The sequence below is a fragment of the Ornithodoros turicata genome, chromosome 4, assembly GCF_037126465.1.
Source record: "Ornithodoros turicata isolate Travis chromosome 4, ASM3712646v1, whole genome shotgun sequence".
NCBI lineage: Eukaryota > Metazoa > Arthropoda > Arachnida > Ixodida > Argasidae > Ornithodoros > Ornithodoros turicata.
The window spans coordinates 66,616,078-66,633,955 of NC_088204.1; the positions used below are offsets into that span (position 1 = coordinate 66,616,078).

The 17,878-nt window shown below is 44.1% G+C and overlaps 2 protein-coding genes across 4 annotated transcripts; one reads left to right on the plus strand and one right to left on the minus strand.

Moving 5' to 3' along the window:
• Window positions 1–9: 9 nt before the first annotated feature.
• Window positions 10–4,810, plus strand: LOC135391746 (inactive serine/threonine-protein kinase 19-like). Its single transcript, XM_064622171.1, has 5 exons — window positions 10–715; window positions 776–921; window positions 1,506–1,631; window positions 1,703–1,800; window positions 4,351–4,810. The coding sequence occupies exons 1-5, from the start codon at window positions 586–588 to the stop codon at window positions 4,637–4,639; spliced, it is 789 nt and encodes a 262-aa protein (XP_064478241.1). The 5' UTR covers window positions 10–585; the 3' UTR covers window positions 4,640–4,810.
• A 960-nt stretch (window positions 4,811–5,770) lies between these two features.
• LOC135391744 (uncharacterized) lies at window positions 5,771–17,794 on the minus strand. Of its 3 annotated transcripts, none has more exons than XM_064622167.1 (8): window positions 17,352–17,792; window positions 17,048–17,119; window positions 16,790–16,922; window positions 14,379–14,455; window positions 12,439–12,697; window positions 10,686–10,914; window positions 9,679–9,743; window positions 5,771–6,087 (listed from the first exon to the last, which is right to left on the minus strand). In XM_064622167.1, the coding sequence occupies exons 1-8, from the start codon at window positions 17,535–17,537 to the stop codon at window positions 6,041–6,043; spliced, it is 1,068 nt and encodes a 355-aa protein (XP_064478237.1). In that variant the 5' UTR covers window positions 17,538–17,792; the 3' UTR covers window positions 5,771–6,040. The 3 variants fall into 3 exon arrangements, with proteins under 3 accessions (XP_064478237.1, XP_064478236.1, XP_064478238.1); XM_064622166.1 differs by having other exon boundaries at window positions 10,686–10,917; XM_064622168.1 differs by lacking the exon at window positions 17,048–17,119 and having other exon boundaries at window positions 10,686–10,917; window positions 17,352–17,794.
• Window positions 17,795–17,878: the final 84 nt, after the last annotated feature.

Sequence of the window (17,878 nt, forward strand, 5' to 3'; positions counted from 1 at the left end):
TTATGCTGCCGCCGTCGCGTTAAGCGCCCTCTGTGTAAGTGCGTTCACGTTTTTTATGTTCTTTTCGCGCGACTAAACCCGTAAAGTATAGCTTACCGTTGATTTTTTCTCTTGTTGACGAATAAATAATACCCTTTAATTTAAAATACATGCAAGGATTAACACCTGCTTTCTTTCTGCAAAGAAGAAATGCCTTCCCTAGTTAGCTTATTTCGTACCTCCATCCGTACTCGTAGGGCGGCGCAATTTAAAAATGGCGGCTTGCAAGAGCTGCCTTTATGAGCGAGCTTGCAAAATCTTCGTTCGTTAGGCTCTGACCCAATAATCAACATTTTGAAAGATAGTATGCGAAGTTCTTTCTCACCCTCAATCACATTAGCGTATAATTTTTCATAACGCGTAAACACAAAGCTAACGATGCCCACATAGTTTTGTTACCCACTACCAATTAGTCTGCTCGTATAGGGAGTGATCTGCCCTGCTGTAGAAATAAAATATAGGAAAAACAACCTGGAAGAGATCGAGTAACCTTTGCGGTCACTCGCAAAAGGGTCACTCGTAGCCCACGAGGCCATATACTGTCACATGCGAGTCACAATGAGCCAGAAAAGGCCGTTAGCAGCTACTTACCGCCAAAAGAAAAAGATATGCGTGTCTTCTGGCGAAAAATTGAGAAGAAGGACTATAAAGAATGGATCATCCGGTAAAAACCGAGGTATTAATATTTATTTTAAATACAAAAACACGTTGTCGAGGACTCGCTCTCTGTTCCTAGGTGCTGGCTGCGAAGCACAGACGGCCTTCCAAATGCTGTGTTCTCTGTTCCCCAAAGAAAAGTTTCCACCAGGATTCCCTCCAGTTGTCATGAAGCATCAGCTGTATGCCATCATTCCAAGTAGGACAGATGCAGACAGGATGCTAGTGAGGCCAACTTACGTTTGTACTTCAGACACTGGTACACTAATATAGAAAGTCATATTATAATATGTGACAAGAAATAGTAGCATATAAAAAAAAATCACAAAGCCACTTGCAGAAAAATTTAAAAAAAGTCTATGTTCACGTTGCTATCCCTCGGTAATGAAGCTGGTAAGGACACCCATAAGAGAATTAAGTACTAGGCTGAGACCCCTGCTGCAAGAATTTACCACGACATCAGTTTTACAGTGACGTAATCAGTCATAACAGTGGGTCTTGGTAGATCAGAAGGTGTTCAAAATAATGGCTCCGCCGCCATTTAAACATTAGCCAATCGCCTTACTCCTTAGAAATGACTGACATTTCATTGGATAGCCTGGACCTGTTCAAGAGGTTGCAGTGCACCGTCAAGATGCCATACAGCAAAAATATTGTACATGGTGGCTCCTAATCGATTGATTGACGAGTGAAATGGTTTCGATTGATGCTAAGTGTCTGTTCACTGCTCCTTTAAAGCAACACTTTTGCAGTAGATCCTTTCAATGCTTCCCCATGCACCAAATGACCCTGACGATCTGTCGTTCCAGAACGCAATGCAGGAGCAAGGTGAGGTCAGACTTTTCAAACTCGGCCCCCAAGAGACAGACATTGCGGTAACCTCCAAGGCGGACTTCTTTGCTTACGTTCGACAGGACTCAAAGAGCACCACAGTTGGAAAGTATCCCTAAGCACGAATGAGTACAGGCTTTCGATAAGTTGTATTGACCATGCTCCTTTCATTGCAGAGGACTTTTTAACGAGGGTTCTCTCGACCACGACTCAGATGAGCTTCTCCAAAGAGTACTTGGTCCAAGAACAGGGTTTCCAGGAAGCTCAAATAAGGTGGTGTACAGTGTCTTAGATAATATCTTCATAGTAGCCTCGTGTTTGGGACTAAACTTGGTAAAACCCACATTTACGACACAAATACAACATGCAAAGCCTTCACACTTCTCAGGTCCTTCTCTCTCCATAGGGTTTATATAGGGGTCTGCCAAATATGTAACATACCTGCAGGCAGTTCACAGAAGGCAAAAAGACCTAAATCGAGAGACACCAATGCGGGGCAAAATTTACGTCCAATAATAATGAACGTAGAATCAGAGTTCCTCCAGTGAAAGCGTCGCATGCCATGCGACTTTCTCGTGCGGTCTTCTCAATGTCAATGGACTGAGGCTTGCTCACAAAAGGCAGAAGCACATGAGACCATTCCCAAATGTGATTCAGTCTTTTGTCAATGTCATTTTCTGCTGTGGAAAATTAACGTTTCCGCAAAGTGTGAGAAAACGAGCAAAAAATGTTGCTGCATTCTCCCAAGATCGCTTACACACTCATTCCGTGCACTTTTCCAGCAGATTCGTAACTTTTCAGTGCGCAAAAGAAATCTGACTAAACTCTGACAATTTTACTCTGACTTAAACTTTCTTTTGTCGCGGCATGTTTGACCGTGTAAGTGCCAGCAGTATCAGTCGTGTGAGGCATTGCAGTCACGATTGGTTGGTTTTAACCAGCGAAAACGTCGCAGATCAATTGAAATCCTTACGTAATTCTGTAATACATGTATATAGAATAATCTGAAAAAAAAAAAAAAAAACAAAGCACAGGATTCTGAGGGAAACTGCAGGTTCTGCCTATTACCTCTACCTATTATATTATGCATAGCTATCTATGGGACTGTGTAACAGGCTTGTCCTAGCAGTCCCACATTGCCTTGTATGTATCACTGTTGACAAATAAACTACAAATCAATCAATCCGCAAGACATGGCAAATTCCACGAAACGTTGCGGAATTGTGGAAAGCCAGGGGCTCTATGCATTGTCAATATGAACAAGGGTTTAAATACCCTGCATCAATACACAGACCTTTATATATCAGGTTTTGTTTCAGGAGCTGAAAAATGAGGGGGGGGATCTAACAATATCGTGCAGAAAAACACCCATATCAGTGGGTGAATTTGAACTTTGTTAAGTTTCACTCTATTTTTTTTTTTTTTTCAGGGTGTTAGGGTGTCACCCTATGTGCAGATGATGCAAACCGCAGGGTAGGAACTGGTTATGCCAGGTTTAAACAGAAAACGCAAGGCTCTGTCAGTATCTGCTTCTGAGTAACCACTGAGAAACTGTCACAGAGGGGCCTGTCATTCACATAACAGCACCTGTTTCCTTCATAGGCACAATTAAGGCCCTCTGTTTTCTGCTGCGGCAAATTCAAAATTCCGCGGCACTGACTTATAAATTACGCGATTTTCCGCGACAAGCAGTCAACAGCTGCATGAAATGGGAGACTTTATTTTCTTGTATAATGTGGGAACAAAAACTGTTATCAAATTACAGATTCAAAGCACTGTTGTGTCTCAGCATTACATACATGATGTCTTGTGTTCTCATCTGATGCGGTCCGTCGCCTGAAATCATTTTATACCTGCTGAAAGATCTTTCAGCATCTACAGAGTTCATAGGAACTTTATAGGAAGGAGTTTACAATACGTGCCCTGGGGAAGTTACATTTTTAGTACACCCCTTTTTGTTCTTGGGCTGTAGCCATTATTTAAAAGTCCTAACTTCTTGAAGGCAACCTCCCAGATATCAAACCAAAATCCCCCACTGCCACTGCTAAACTGCATATGGGAGGGACGCCACCCTTCCTCAGGTGAAGTATACACAATAAACTTGGGCTAATGTTATTCTAAGCTAAACTACAATCTGTCCGTTTTGTCCTGCAGCAGAGACAATTTCGTAAAGCAGGCTTCAATTTTGTAGGGGCAGCTTCACCTCATGCAGGGAAGCGTCAGGTGAAGCTCACTTTCGGAAGGTGTCGTTCGTATTCGTCGAATAGAAGCGTATACGAAGAGGGGAGTCAAGTCCTGTAGATCACAAACAAAATATAGAAACCGACACTGAAGATTTTTGTTTAAGTTTAATTTGTACAAGCTTTCGCGTGGAGGTCCACGCTTCCTCAGGTACAAAGTGTACCTGCGTGTGCCTACTTTGTACCTGAGGAAGCGTGGACCTCCACGCGAAAGCTTGTACAAATTAAACTTAAACAAAAATCTTCAGTGTCGCTTTCTATATTCGTCGAATAGTGAAATTATCCGGAAACCCGCATATTGGATATTTCGATTCGCGAATCGGATACTTCGAATGATTGATATTCGATTCGAATTTGAGAACTCCAATATCCACACGCCCTTAAAAATAAAGGATTCCGTGAAACTCTGTGCCAAACGAAGGATTCCGCGATTAATTCCAAATTCCGCGAAATTTCGCGCAATCACGGAAAACGAAGGGCCTTAGGCACAATGCCAGGTTTTATTACAGCATCATTCACTAAGAAACAACCACAACCACACACACACAAAAAAAAGGTAACTGCTGTGGTCTCATGCTTTCAGTGAACTTGTCCAGCACGGCCTGCTTGCACTCAGAGACATCGGACGTTGGTGGCTCGGACTTCCAGGTGTAGGAGCATTCGTCAAGATCCTCCTGCACGGCCGCAAGACACTGCTGCAGACCCTGCGGCGGTGCAAGTATCGAGAACTCCTCCGCAGCGACCTCGAATCAAGAAAACTACCCCGAAGTGCCAAGTTGGGCATGTCCTATCACATCTACGACGCAATCGGAGCCGACCTGATCACATGCGTCAAGACCACGTCGGGCGATCTACTACGGATCAGAGAGTGATTAGACTGGGTTTGATCCCCGGGATTACCTTGTGATAAGACTGCTAAGCTTTTTCAAATTTTGGAACAAGACAATCTTTAGTGATAATATTTATAATACTTTATGCTTAAAGTATAAAGAGATTGAATGTGATAAGGAGTGCTATGAAATAAAAGGGGACCTATTTCTGTACGGTCATGAGCTATGGCAATATAAAACTGAGTGTTATTAACATTACCATTTATTGCAATGACAGACTCACCCAGGGTTCATTCTGTGCTTCAAAAAGCTGGAATTTACAACCTACAGTGAAGTATCATTAGGGATCTTAGTTTTTCGGGTTAAACCAGATTTTTCACGACAGTCCAACTCCAAACAAACGTTAAAATACAAGAATTAGGGTAAAATCAGCTATCTACCCGAAATCCTTGCGGTCCTTCAGTTTGTCGTTTTCTGTAAACCGTCGGAAAAGTGAATCATAATATCAGCAAAGAGAGCTATTTGTGACAACCTATTTGTCCTCCATTTATGATCCCCTCCTGCAGGAGTCAAAGACTAGCTTTTCTGGAGATCGGCCAAGTGTTTGAATACCGCCGTCATTCACTGCCCCAGTTCCGAGCAGAAATATAAAGATTCCTGTTTCTCGTCCGAGCGTCACAGCAGTGGCCTGTTTCATATGCCTTTCATTTCACACAAAAATTCCCCAGTGACATATCAAACAAAGATCGTAGTGCCAGATTTCTCCCCAAATTTTTGTGTGTATATAGCACCCGAAAGACAGTTTCCCTCCCTAATTTGAAAAATCATAAAACCCGAAAAAGTACGTGTATCAAGCTATTGCGCCCAAAGAATGAAAACTGCTGATGGGTTTTCGACCTTGCCACTACGACAAACTTAGCCAGACGACAAATTCAACACTCTTTGTTCCACGATGTGTTTTAATTGCTCTAAACCTTTGTTTTACCATTTGATTCCAGTAATCAATGAAAGCAATCAACTATTTTAAAATAAGAGTGCAGCCCTGGATTTCATCCGCACTGCATTGTACACAACATGATTTTGATAAAATTATAAGACCTTAAAAATAACTTAAAAATGTACTACCGTAACATAGCGTGTCACTTCACGTACACAAAAAGAGACAGACAACAGTTTGTTCAAACCTTAGAAACATTAATATTTTATACAAAAGTTTATGTAAACCAGCAAAAAGAAAAAACAAACAAACACAAGGAAGTTAGCACAACCTGCACCAAAACTAGGCGCGTTACAACAAACATACTGAGGTCACCGGCAGTTACCGCGCAAGCCATTGCAAAAAAGTGGCGACGTAACAAGTGGCGCACACTTTAAACAACTGACCTGCTTCTGGTTAATACACAGAGAAACCTAGCTCTTTCCCCCTCAATGGTTCCGTGGATCTCAAGCTGCCCGTTCCAGTATCCTTATGCTGAGAGGTTTTGAAGAGGCTGAAAGTGACACACGGCACCGTAAGAAAAGAAAAAAGAAAAACCGGGGTTACACACCTAATCAACAAATCTACAAGGGTAGAAAATCCAGCAAACCGCCGAGGAAATAACCTGTTCTTCTGGGCCCTCATCATTGGCCCTCATCAGTATTTAAAGGGACAGTCTTATCAGCAAGCCCATCTATGAAACAGATACCCACCATGTCAGTCACCGGCCGACAATCTACCGGCAAACTTTTTTTGATCGAAAACCGCCTGGATATTAAATAAACAAATTTTAAAGATCAACGATGCTTCCGCGGCTGTAGAAGCTGCGACGGCGTGACGTCACTCCCTAAGCGGAGTGGTGGGAGCGCGGCGCTCAGAAGAGGAAAGGGCACCGTCCAGATGCCCCGTAACTTTGAGACACCCGCAGCATTCCGTTTTTTCAAGGTCGCACCCTCACTGGTTCTTATAGGGAGAGACTTTTTATTCTTCTTCCAGAGAGGGAATTCTGGGATACTCTCAACATTCGTCGTCTGCTTTCGTCACGCATTCCATAGAATAACAGTCAAACTATGCCACGATTTTGCGCAGGATTTTCGATACCATGGCCAGCGATCCACGAGGAATGAAATGACACTGTAGCTTTGAAATCTACTGAAATAGACGTGACTGTCCCTTTAAAGGGTTAGGGATGACATGTCAAAGTGTTCGTGGGTATTTGAGGTCAACAGCATGCGTGGACGGGAAAAATTCGATCCCGCTTTTAGAGCCGCGAGAATAGCAAAGTTTCCATCGCGAATAGTTTATGAATATTTCCCTTACACTGCGGAACAAATTCGAATAATTTCTTCAGGTGGCAAATCGAATTCAAATACAGTAAACTTCCGTTAATTCGACCCTGACGGGAACGCGAAATTTGATCGAATTATCCGAAGGTCGAATTAAAGAATAGGCAGAAAAATTGTAGAGGTCAATGTCACCTCTGTGCATTCTTCTGCTGTCGCTCACGCTTGAAACGCGCATCTCGACACATTGCACATAGAGCGCTCTCGCGCGCGCTACAACATCGGTGCCAGGCGTGTCCTGCCCGCGCAAGATGGCGGAAACGAAACTGTAGACGATTTCGCGGAAAGCTCGCAGTGTGCGTGCGTGCACGCACCCATCCACTGAATGCGCTCGGCGAAATCGTCTTCAGTTTCGCTTCCGCCATCTTGCCCGGGCAGGACACGTCTGACGACGACGATGTCCACTTCCACGAAGTCATCGAAATTCGAAACTCGTCGAGCGCACGTTGTGTATCGGACTCCTGTTGCACGAACAGTTTCCGAACGAAAGCCCGGTGAAACGTAGAACAATAAACGGAAAGCAAAAACGAGAAAGACACGTTTCCTCCTCGCCCGGCACGAACCACCACCAAATGGATTGAGTTTTAGTGCATCGTACGCCGTTGGCTTTGCGTACGCAAGAGATGCGTGGTGGTTCTGCACAATGCGCGAAGCTCTATGTTTTGCGCGTGCGCAGAACCACAAACGCTATCGCTTACGTACGCAAATACGATAGCGTTCGGTGCACAAAAACTCGCGGTTATCGGAATGGATCGGTACTGTTCAATCGTCGTCTGCCGATCTGCCACCTGAACTTTAGGGCGAACTTTATCTTGTTATGTGCGGTGCGGGCGACGCGGATGCCTGGTTCGTGGACGCATCGATCGAATTACACGATGTGCACTGATTTCACGTTCGAAATAACAAACTTTTTTATCAATAGAGGCATACGGGCATTTGACGGGACCTTCGAATTCGATCGAATTAAGCGGAAAATCGAATTATCGGAAGTCGTATTAACGGAAGTCTACTGTAATCAGAAAAGGCCCAATTCGAATAAGTTCGAATACCTCATGGCGAAATATTTTGTGGTGTTGTGCTCCAAACTTGAGCCTTTTCAACCAGCATAACATGTTGTGAGAGAAGGGTCCCTCTATGTTGTGTATGGTAGACTGCATTAGTGGGATGAACTGCACTGAGTCAACATGTTCCATGCATGAAAGAACTGATGTTCTGACAAGAGAGAAACCGATGTTCTGAGGCTGGAAAATCGTGGTAATCCAGAGGCGGTAATCCAGAAGATGTGGGTTCGATCCCTACAGCTGGCTAACCTTTTCAGTGACTTTCATCTTTCATCGTTGATGTTCTGAGGCTGGCAGCCTGCTTTGTGTGCATCTCCTCATTTCTATGTTTACATCGTGAATTTCTGCTTCCTTTTTTTAGAAACTGCACACATTCCATCTGTTACTGATTGTAACACCCAAAGTTCACATTTACTCAACATTTACTGGAACCTGCGATGCCCAGAGTATAGTGTTGACCAGTACCGGCGCCTCCGGGGGACAAGTGGGAAATTTCACAGCCCCACCCGTATTCTTACTCCCTGAAACTCCCTTCTACTACTTCTTACTCCCTTTTTTTGTGCCCCTGTAGGCGGCGGCCGTGGTGTTGACCATGCGCTCACAAAATTTGTAGACTTTAGTGACACAAGATTGTCAAGTGGGCTTCACCTACTGCTCGAGTGTAATGAGCTGAAGCCAACTTGCAGAAGCCGCACACACCAAAAGAACGATGGCAGTAACGTGAAGTGGGCTTCGTCTAACACTTGAGGCAAAGCCCACTTGCACAATGGCGATAACGATACCTCGCTTCAGTACTATTCGAACATTTCGAATTCTGAAAATAGGCTGAGAATAGCATCAGATATTCGTTTCATATTCGAAATTTCGAATATTTGCGCAGCTCTACCGCTTTCACAACTCAGGTGGACAACCTGCATCGTCAAAGAGCATTCGCTTTGTTGGAGTGAGGACGTGGGTTAGATCGTGCCACAGGGATGTGCGACAGGCCTAGTGGGATCTTTCCCATGGGATGGGAAAGGGAAAGCACGGAAAGAGAAAGGGATGGCACGATGGGAAAGGGAAAAGCAGAAGGGCTGCACAAAAGGCTTAGCGTACTTGCATAGCGTATACCCATGAACCCTTTAATATGTCATCCCAAGCACTTTCAATATGGTACCATGCAAATTGAGGAGACTGTCCAGAAGAAGAACAGCCTGTTCAAAATATCGGTGGCTCTCACCCCGCAGGTCTTGCCTAATAAACAAATCGTTAGCTTACAGGTGAGTAGTCTTACAAGAAACAACCACAAGCCAAAATGCACTTCAGTACACTGGTCCATGCAGGGCAGCATGCTGCAGTGATTCTATACATTGGCAACAGACGTTAACAAGTGAAGCCTCTCGCTGCAACAGTATGTAGTAGAAAATGGAGTGTACTGGAAGCATTTTGTAGCACTTCCTTGCTGGTTAATATTTTGCATCTGTCCCCATTCTTCTAGGTCCATGTAAAATGGATAATACACGTTATTTCGAATTTGTTTTCAATGTCAAAACATTACATTCCCTGTATCATGCTGTCCCATGTTTTCTTACCTATCGTTGCATTTGTTCAAACTACATAAACTAGAAATGTCTTCTACAAGATGGCGCTACGGGTCTGAGTGACATGATCTGACTAAGCCTCTTATTGGCTGAGAAAGTATCACTAGAGTGCCACACTTACTTCCAAATGGAGATGATGTCAGCAGGCATTCCAGTATCCAATTCAGAAGAGCTTCGTTTACCATCCTGTAAAATGCATGCTTGGAATTGTTCAATTGCTTTCTGATATCGCCATGAAACCTGCAACCTTACGAAACTGTGCAAAGAGTGTCAAGCGATGCACTGAAGTCAAAAGTTTGACAAAAAGTCCCAGAAGAGAGAGGGGTGGGAGAGGGGGAATTTATGCCCCCTTCTGTACCGTACCACTAAATTCCTAAAAATAGGATTTACTTCAGAAAATCAGGAAACTACTTGAAGTACACTCATACAGACTTTTGCCGCAGATTGAGGCAGTTTACGTTCGTGCTACATATTTAAGCTAATTTGCGTAAATACACTCTAAAATTGCCAAGCAATGGAAGCATTTTCCTTCCTGAATTCTAAAGGCCTATGACTAACATACTATTCCAATCAAAATCTCACGTTTTTTTCACAGGATTTATACCAAAATATGACAGATGAAGATCAGTCGCTGGGCGAAGCAATGCCCGGTGAAACTCTTGGCTTCACCTTTATTGAGGCGAAGTGGAAAAGAGTGACAGTTTTATTCCGATCGAGGGCCTTGTAGCACAGCCTGTCATTATCTGTGGCTGATGACAAACCCGTTTATAAAGGCGACAAGCGTGATTGTACCATGGTTTTTCTTCTTGCGCAGGAGGGAAGCTATTTGAATGTTGCCAACAGTTCCGCAAACATAAATATCAGCGGCGCACTTTGCCCAGAGACTGATTTTCGGCTGTCAAATTTTTGTCGAGATCCTGTGAAAGACTGATTTTGACTGGAACAGTGTTATGGCAGGCTTCCGAATTCAGGAAGAAAAATTGTGCCTTTGTGTGGCAATTTTTTAGTTTAATTATGCAAATTACCAGATTAAGACACAGAGAAATTTGACCACAGATCACACCAGCGATCCAGCCAGAAGCGGCTTCACTCTCAGACACTTCAACGGGGGATCTATGGGATACAGACCTCACTTCTGCTATATGACTGCCAGCGTCATCCTCCCTGATGGTGATGTTCTCCACGACTCCAAAGTCGGCCAAGAGTTCACCCAACTCGTCAATCGTGACATTGCTCGGAAGGTTGCCGATCTCCAGGACTCTCCACGGCTGCGGGACACGGCGAGCAGACGCCTGTTCCACCGCGGAGTCTTCAGTCGACGACAACACTAGGCTGCTCGAAGAGGCAGAGGTGTGTCCTGCTAGCAAGGACAAACAACAGGTATGTAAAAAAAAAATGTGACCGTTTACTTATTCTAAGGTTCGCAAACTTTCTGGAATCCGTACACATCTTTTTTGGCATAACTAGGAACCCTGTCCAACCTGCGATATGCCCACGCACATACTGAAAATTACCTCATGAACAATGAATGAAACAGACTGTTCAGCACACATACATAAAAAAAACTATTCACTAAAACCTCACTGCAAACAATACATCGCGAGTTCTCTTCACAAAGCACGAGTCCACACTTAAAGGAGCACTGACATGAACCCCAAACATTCTTTTTGTTTTTACGTTTTTTGTTGCAGCACATTCTGCAAAGAATGAAATGAGCTCCTGCGAGAGAACGACTTGGCTCTCTTCTGCACCCCTTAAAAAAAAAATCCTCCACTCCTGGAAAGAGCGTACAAGCAATTGAGGGACGTGGAGGGTATGTCCTGACGTAGCCTATTCCTTGACTTGCGACTTGTCATCTAGACTGGCTCAGCTCCAGCACGTAGTATGAGCAGGGCATGAACTGAGAAGAAACAAAGAAGAAAGGCACGCGAACTTGCAGACATAATGCGAAGATCGTGCAGGCTGCCTGCGGCTGCTTTCTCCAACTGCTCTTGTCAATTTGATTGCGCAGTGGCAATACACCGCAGAGCAAAATTATTTTGCATGGTGGCTTCTGATGGACAGCTTGACATAACAAACAGGGTTTTAAGCCGCATTAAGTGTTACCTCACTGCTCAATTAATTGTACTCTCTGCAGTATATAAACAGTAAAACTTGAGTATAACGAGGCGTCATGTTACAATAGACATCATACAATGATCATTTTTACTTCTCGTCGACATCACCTTCTTGGCCTGTGTGTTCACTACCCATGAGGCTACTGATGATGCCATTGAATGGCATACCATAAGCATAGCAGAACCCTTCAGAAGATGTCGCAGTTTAAGGACCCCTGTCCTAAGGTGAAGAGTTGATCTTGTCAACTGCACTGACACAGATGCAAAAGTTTGGTACATAGATTGGATCTAAGCTGCTGATTCCAGTTCCGGAATTGCACCTGGTCAATAACATACCAGAAATCAAAGTAAGAGGTAACATCGCTGTCCACTTTAACACATTTCTGCATCATTCACATTCCGTGCCATTAATGTCACTATGGGCTGTTCTACTTTCTTACACAGTCCTAATTTTGAAACATGATGACCATTCAAACACGATTAACTCAGTACTTTAGAAAGGTTAAACATGTGCTGGAACACAGAGTTATCTACTCAGCTATGCCTGGTCAACAATGTACGAAATTAAACGAGCAAGCAGCACTGGGTGAACAGGCAGATCTTAGTACAATAGAAGTGTGATGTCTACAAAATGAATCTTTGTTAATCGTGGCTACATATCTCCAGCCTTCAAGCTCAAGGCTCGTCTGCAATGGGAACATCTGTGCAGCTTAGATGCAAGGAAAATATTTTGCCACAAAAGACTCTTCCCAAAAGGGCCTTACTTTCATCGTTGAAGACTGACTCATCATCGTCATCACTTTCTTCATCTTCCGCATGTGAGCTTCCCTTCAGGGCATGAGTCTGCACCCAGTGGTTGAGGCTAAAGGTGTCCTTGTACTCCTGGGGGTTAAAAGACCCCTTCCTCGAGCTCGGACGATGCCTCGGGACCTTCTGTCTGACACCACTGGCACCAGAGGCGCCGCTTTCTGTTTGGTCAGCAACTGGCAGATTTCTTGGTGCACTAGGCGACTTTGGATGGGACTGGAGACAGAGCAATAGGATAGTACACGTAGCTGCCGATCTAGGCTGTTTAAGGCCACTGAGGGCATGACTGAGGACAGATATCAGAGGCACCAATCCTCATCTTGCTAGAGGCATTTTTTTCATAACGGTGACTGAGTAAATGAATAGCCTGAAGTTTTTGGGTTTAACCTGATTCTGCCCCGAATTTGCACCCCAAATTGAACCTCTTAAGGGTGAAACCCTATCTTTACCTGGCAAATTGCCCTCACTGAGACATCTGTAGGAATTTCACCAGTAGGAACTTCACCATTTGTACCGAACCAGTTCAGTTAGTTTTGAGTAACTGAGCCCGATTTCTTCCCGAATATAGTGTACTGGAAGTTTTTCCACCCGAATTTGCATGAATTTAGAGCACATGTTTAATTACCTGATTTTTACTCCCCAAATTTAGAAAAATATATTTCCTGAAAACTTCAGGCTCTCTAAATGAACTACAGTTGCCGACCGATATTTCGGACTCGAAAAATTCCGACGGCAAAATTAACCTGTAAAACGAACACAGACGGAAAAATTCTGTCGGTGACTGCTATATGCTCGCTTGCCTCCACATTCAATACTCAATAATTTTAAGATTAGTGTATCTGGTACATCCTTCGATACCGCTAATAAACCACATGCATGTGCGATAAACCTCCAAAAATCTTTCTATGTAGGTGACCGGCATCTGTTTGCTTTGTTTGCTCAAGTTACTCTAGCAAAATTTACTCATTGGTTGGTTAAAAGCAGGCTTCAGAGACTTGCATCAGAGACAACTAGGATAATAAGCAATACCACAGTGGTTAGCCAGTGGATGATTTTTTTTTCTTTCAGGGCTCTCCCGAGGGTTCTTTAATGCACACCAATGTACACGTGGCACCAGGGTTGGCTAAAGGAAACGGAAACGGTAATGACCAAAATTCAGCAGGAAACCAAAATGGAAATGGAAACAAAACTGTTTCAGTTTCCACTACCAGAAACTGAAATGACAACGGAAACAAAATTCAAAAGTGGTAATGTTACCGGAAACCAAATTCGCAGGACGTTTCCCTCAGTGCTTTCGTGTTAATATGAAAATTACATATATCCGCACTATTCTTCCAGTCATCATTCATTCATTAGTTTATTTTCGGGACTTCCTTTCGTGTTGAGCCCACTGCACAGCAAGATGGACGCGAAAGTTTTGAATTATGTGTTATTTTTGCGCACGAGCGGAGACTTTTGAATCTTAAAGGCAAGTATTTCCGCAACCTAGAGAGGCATATACTTGCGGTGTATAAAGATTCGTGATGAACTTTGCATTAAAGTCTTTAGTGTTAATGTTTGGTGTGGCTGTCCTTTTGCATCCATTATGTAACTAGAATATTTGACATGAAAAAGCCAAAACCAGACAGTACGAGTTTCAGATAACAGAAACCAGTACCGAAACCGGAAACAGAAACAAACCGCTACAGAAAACCGCTCAGAAACGGAAACAGAATCGAAAAGCAGAGTTTTTCAGTTACCGGAAACAGAAACAACCATATTTTCGGTAACCAACCCTGAGTGGCACACACCGTTTAATCTGCCTTTTAAGAGACCAGATGCCACGGGACTTTTGCTCCATACACCAAAATGCAACTTTGAGACTTGTAAGTGGTGAACGTATGAGATTTTGTCTTACCTCCTGGGAAGGTCCTACGTAATGTGCCGGTGGAATTGGACTACGGTGTGGCTGCACCGCGCGTGGCCTTGCTGCATCTAAGGCATCGAAGGAGTGCTCAAATTATTTACTGAAGCTTTGAATGACGGCAACACACGTAATAGACCACTGCATTTTCCAGTTGTAAGATTTCCATTTTTTTCTGAATCTAGGGGAGTAGAAGATTCAGTTTATTTCAGTAGCTGCAGGAAAAAGTATAAAATGGGGTCATATTGTGTGAAAATGCAGATTTCACCGGGGTACAAAACAAAGAGACCTCGCACATTTCACATGGAGTAGTTAGCGTTCTCCAGTGCCTGTACGGGGCGACAGTCTCGTTCCTGCGGTTGCCTGGGTTTTACATGGAGCATGAGGAGGATGATGATGAGGAGGAGGATGAGGAGGAGGAGGATGAGGAGGATGATGAGGAGGATGATGATGCAAAACGAAGGACAAAAATGGATGAAAAGTCTCCAGTGTATGCGAGATTACTTTGATTTATGCATTACCTTCGCTGTTTTGGAAAGCAATGCATCACATTACTCATCACATTTTCATTACTCTCTAATGCATTACTGTCATTACTTTCATTAAGTAACTGTGGCTGAGAGATACCAGATTGGGGATTATCCTTGCCTGTACCAGGTACAATAAGTAGCTGCTGAACCTTTTGACAATGCCTGAATTTTCAACCCTAGCAAAGTCTAACGATATTACGCTTAACCCGCTGAAAATGTTATGGCACCGAATTTCTCCTCCACAAAATGTAATGCACTAGCACTACTCATCACCGAAATGAAATGCACACACCCCTACATCTGCGAGACTCTGTAACAAATAATCATTCCCCGAGATAACGCAGACCACACTGCAGTACCTTAGCAGCTTATGGCAGCCTACTTTTTGAAACGTACATAATCGCATAGGAAAGCACAGTTGCAAATAGGTCAGTTTGCAGCGAACACCTATCACGACATAGGTGTGTAGTTATTGTCGCTCATAACAAGTTATTGTTCATAACAATTAAGTTGCTCGTAACTTAGTTACCACCGAAGACTGCTGTGAACCACAAATCCATGGCCAAATCCATTTCAACCCTCTCACGCACACACAGCCGAGGCAAATGTTATTCCATGTCTGTGCAAGAAAAAAGGTTTTGCTTTACAGCACGTGTGTCGGCATGTAACGTAGGTCAAACACCTGTGCTCAGCCACTCATGAGCACTGGCGATTCACTGTGCTTCGTGACGCCACTTGTCTGCTATTTTCCCTGACTTCGTCTCCCTCTTTGGCAAATTTCCTGACAATCTCCTGACTTTTCCAGTCACATCCAAATTCCCTGACAACTCCCTGTCTGCAGAGTTCCCCCTTGAGTCCTGAAATCCAAAAATATTCTTAAAAAAATATAAAAAAAAATCCCAGGGTTTCAGGATGTATGCGAGAAACAGCCAGGATCCTGGGATTTCCCCAAAATCCCAGCACTAGCTGAGTGCACACTCGTCGTTACAAAATGAGCGGAGAATGATGTTTGACTAGAATGGGTAGATTTATGAGGAGTACTGAAGCACCACATTTGAGAACATAGATATTCGTAGAGCGTATTAGCACCGTGACGAGTACAGGTCAGGAGAAAAGTGTACGGAACACACAAGATGTGTACTTTTTCCTCTGTGCGATACCCTAGCGGCGGGCGGAAGCGGGCGAGTTCACCGGTTCGGAGGGGGTGGAAGGGTGTGTTGTTAGCCACACACAGCGGTAGTTGCAGTATTACTTGGACGTGCCCGCGACATGGAAGCTACCACCGTGTCTCGCTATCCGTGCGCCCTTCGGTCTCTCCGAAGCAGCGATCCTGCTTCCTGCCGCCACCAGGGTGTCACACCGCAGAAAGGAGTACACTGCTTGCATGTTCCATGAACTTGGATGCAGGCATGTACTGTTTGGGACACTTGTCTAAAATCTCAAGCCTGTGGCGGAGCGATCTCCTATCGGCGATGCCGTGCACGAAGGAACTATACCAATACCTTCCCAGAGGGGAGGCCGCACTCTACTGCTCTTCCTAACAGACGCCGCCGAGTATGCAATGGTTCTCTCTCCCGACAGGTGACGGTGCGTGGCCTCCCCTCGGAGACCATATTGGTACAGTTCCTTCGTGTGCGACATCGCCGATAGGGGACTGCTAGTTCACGGGCTGGAAATTTTAGACAACTGTGTCTCAAACAGTACTAGTACGCTTGTCTTGTTCCAGTTTATTGATACATGTTTGGAAAACGAGAGAGCTACTCAGTTACTCATTGATCTGGTGATAAAAGACTTCGCCCCCGTCGTGTGGTGCACGGTCGGTCTGCCCATGAAAGCTACATAAGAAAATGTTAAAATATTTGGGTACAAACTCACGTGAATAAGTGGTATTATTTCGTTGCTGCTGTCTCGACATTCCAAAATCGAGTGGCTGTTGACGCCTCCAGTACCTTCCAACGTAATCCCCGAGGTCTTCTTCATCACTTGAGGATGCGCTATAGTCTGCGGGCTATTGAAAGAAAATAACAGCAACAAAGCAACGTTAGACACCTGTGTTTGGAGGTGTTTGTGTTGGATGCTGATGCTAATGCTTGGAAAACGGAAAAACGCAACTTCCACAGTTTGGCCCCTTACCATAACCATATCATTACGAGGTATACCCCGACCCAGGCCTTGTATTCGAAAGCCATTAGTTGAAGAAAGCCCCTGCAACAAATAGGAAACGGGTTTTCTTTTTCTACAAACAACAAAGTTTGGCAGACACAGACAGAGATAAAGATGCGAGCAAGACGAAAGAAATGGAGTGCAGCAACCAGAAAGGAGTGACACTTTCAAATCAGAGACAAAAAAACAGAAGCCCTTGCTATTCTGGTTGGCGTCGCCATTCCGAAAGTCGGCTTCACCAAGTCAAACGCCTCGTGGCTACTTAAACACTTACATTCTGCAGATGTTCACGGTGTGCTTTCAAATACTGAAAAAGGGGTAGCTCTTCTAAAGGCACTATTTCGACACCACGACACCAGCAAGGTAGTGGCTTCGGGTCTTGTGCAAACGCGACGCTGTCAAATTCGCCGTTCGTGGTGCTGTCATTCAAATAATATTCTTCCCAGTCTGTTTCTTCCATACTGCGAGGCTACGCTACACACACTGACTGTTCCAGTTAGCAAAGAAGACACGCAGATAGAAGTAACACAGAGGCTAAGTGCACTACGAGGAAGGAAGAGTCACGCAAACATGTGCCATGTTTAAATTCATATTTTCCCACATGTGATCCACCACCTGACTCGTCACGTGATGTCAGTCCGGATCACTGATCAGTGGCTGTAATAATATATCTTGTCAAGAAAAGCCAGAGTAATAAAGAAGAGTGTTCCATGAAGACTATTTTAGACATTCGCGTAAGTACTACATTAGTTGAAGCAGTTAGGCCCTCAACCTGGCAACATTGAGGCACTGTTTTTGTTT

What these genes read in the sequence shown, in the direction of transcription:
- LOC135391744 (XM_064622166.1), bottom strand. Translation starts at nt 17,537, where the DNA reads ATGGAAGAAACAGACTGGGAAGAATATTATTTGAATGACAGCACCACG. An exon ending in AAATAATACCACTTATTCAC is followed by an intron (nt 14,456 to 16,789) that starts GTGAGTTTGTAC and finishes TCGATGCCTTAG; the next exon opens with ATGCAGCAAGGCCACGCGCG. An exon ending in GTCAGTCTTCAACGATGAAA is followed by an intron (nt 10,918 to 12,438) that starts GTAAGGCCCTTT and finishes TGTCCTTGCTAG; the next exon opens with CAGGACACACCTCTGCCTCT.
- LOC135391746 (XM_064622171.1), top strand. Translation starts at nt 586, where the DNA reads ATGCGAGTCACAATGAGCCAGAAAAGGCCGTTAGCAGCTACTTACCGC. An exon ending in ATCATCCGGTAAAAACCGAG is followed by an intron (nt 716 to 775) that starts GTATTAATATTT and finishes CTCTGTTCCTAG; the next exon opens with GTGCTGGCTGCGAAGCACAG. An exon ending in TTCCAGGAAGCTCAAATAAG is followed by an intron (nt 1,801 to 4,350) that starts GTGGTGTACAGT and finishes TCATGCTTTCAG; the next exon opens with TGAACTTGTCCAGCACGGCC.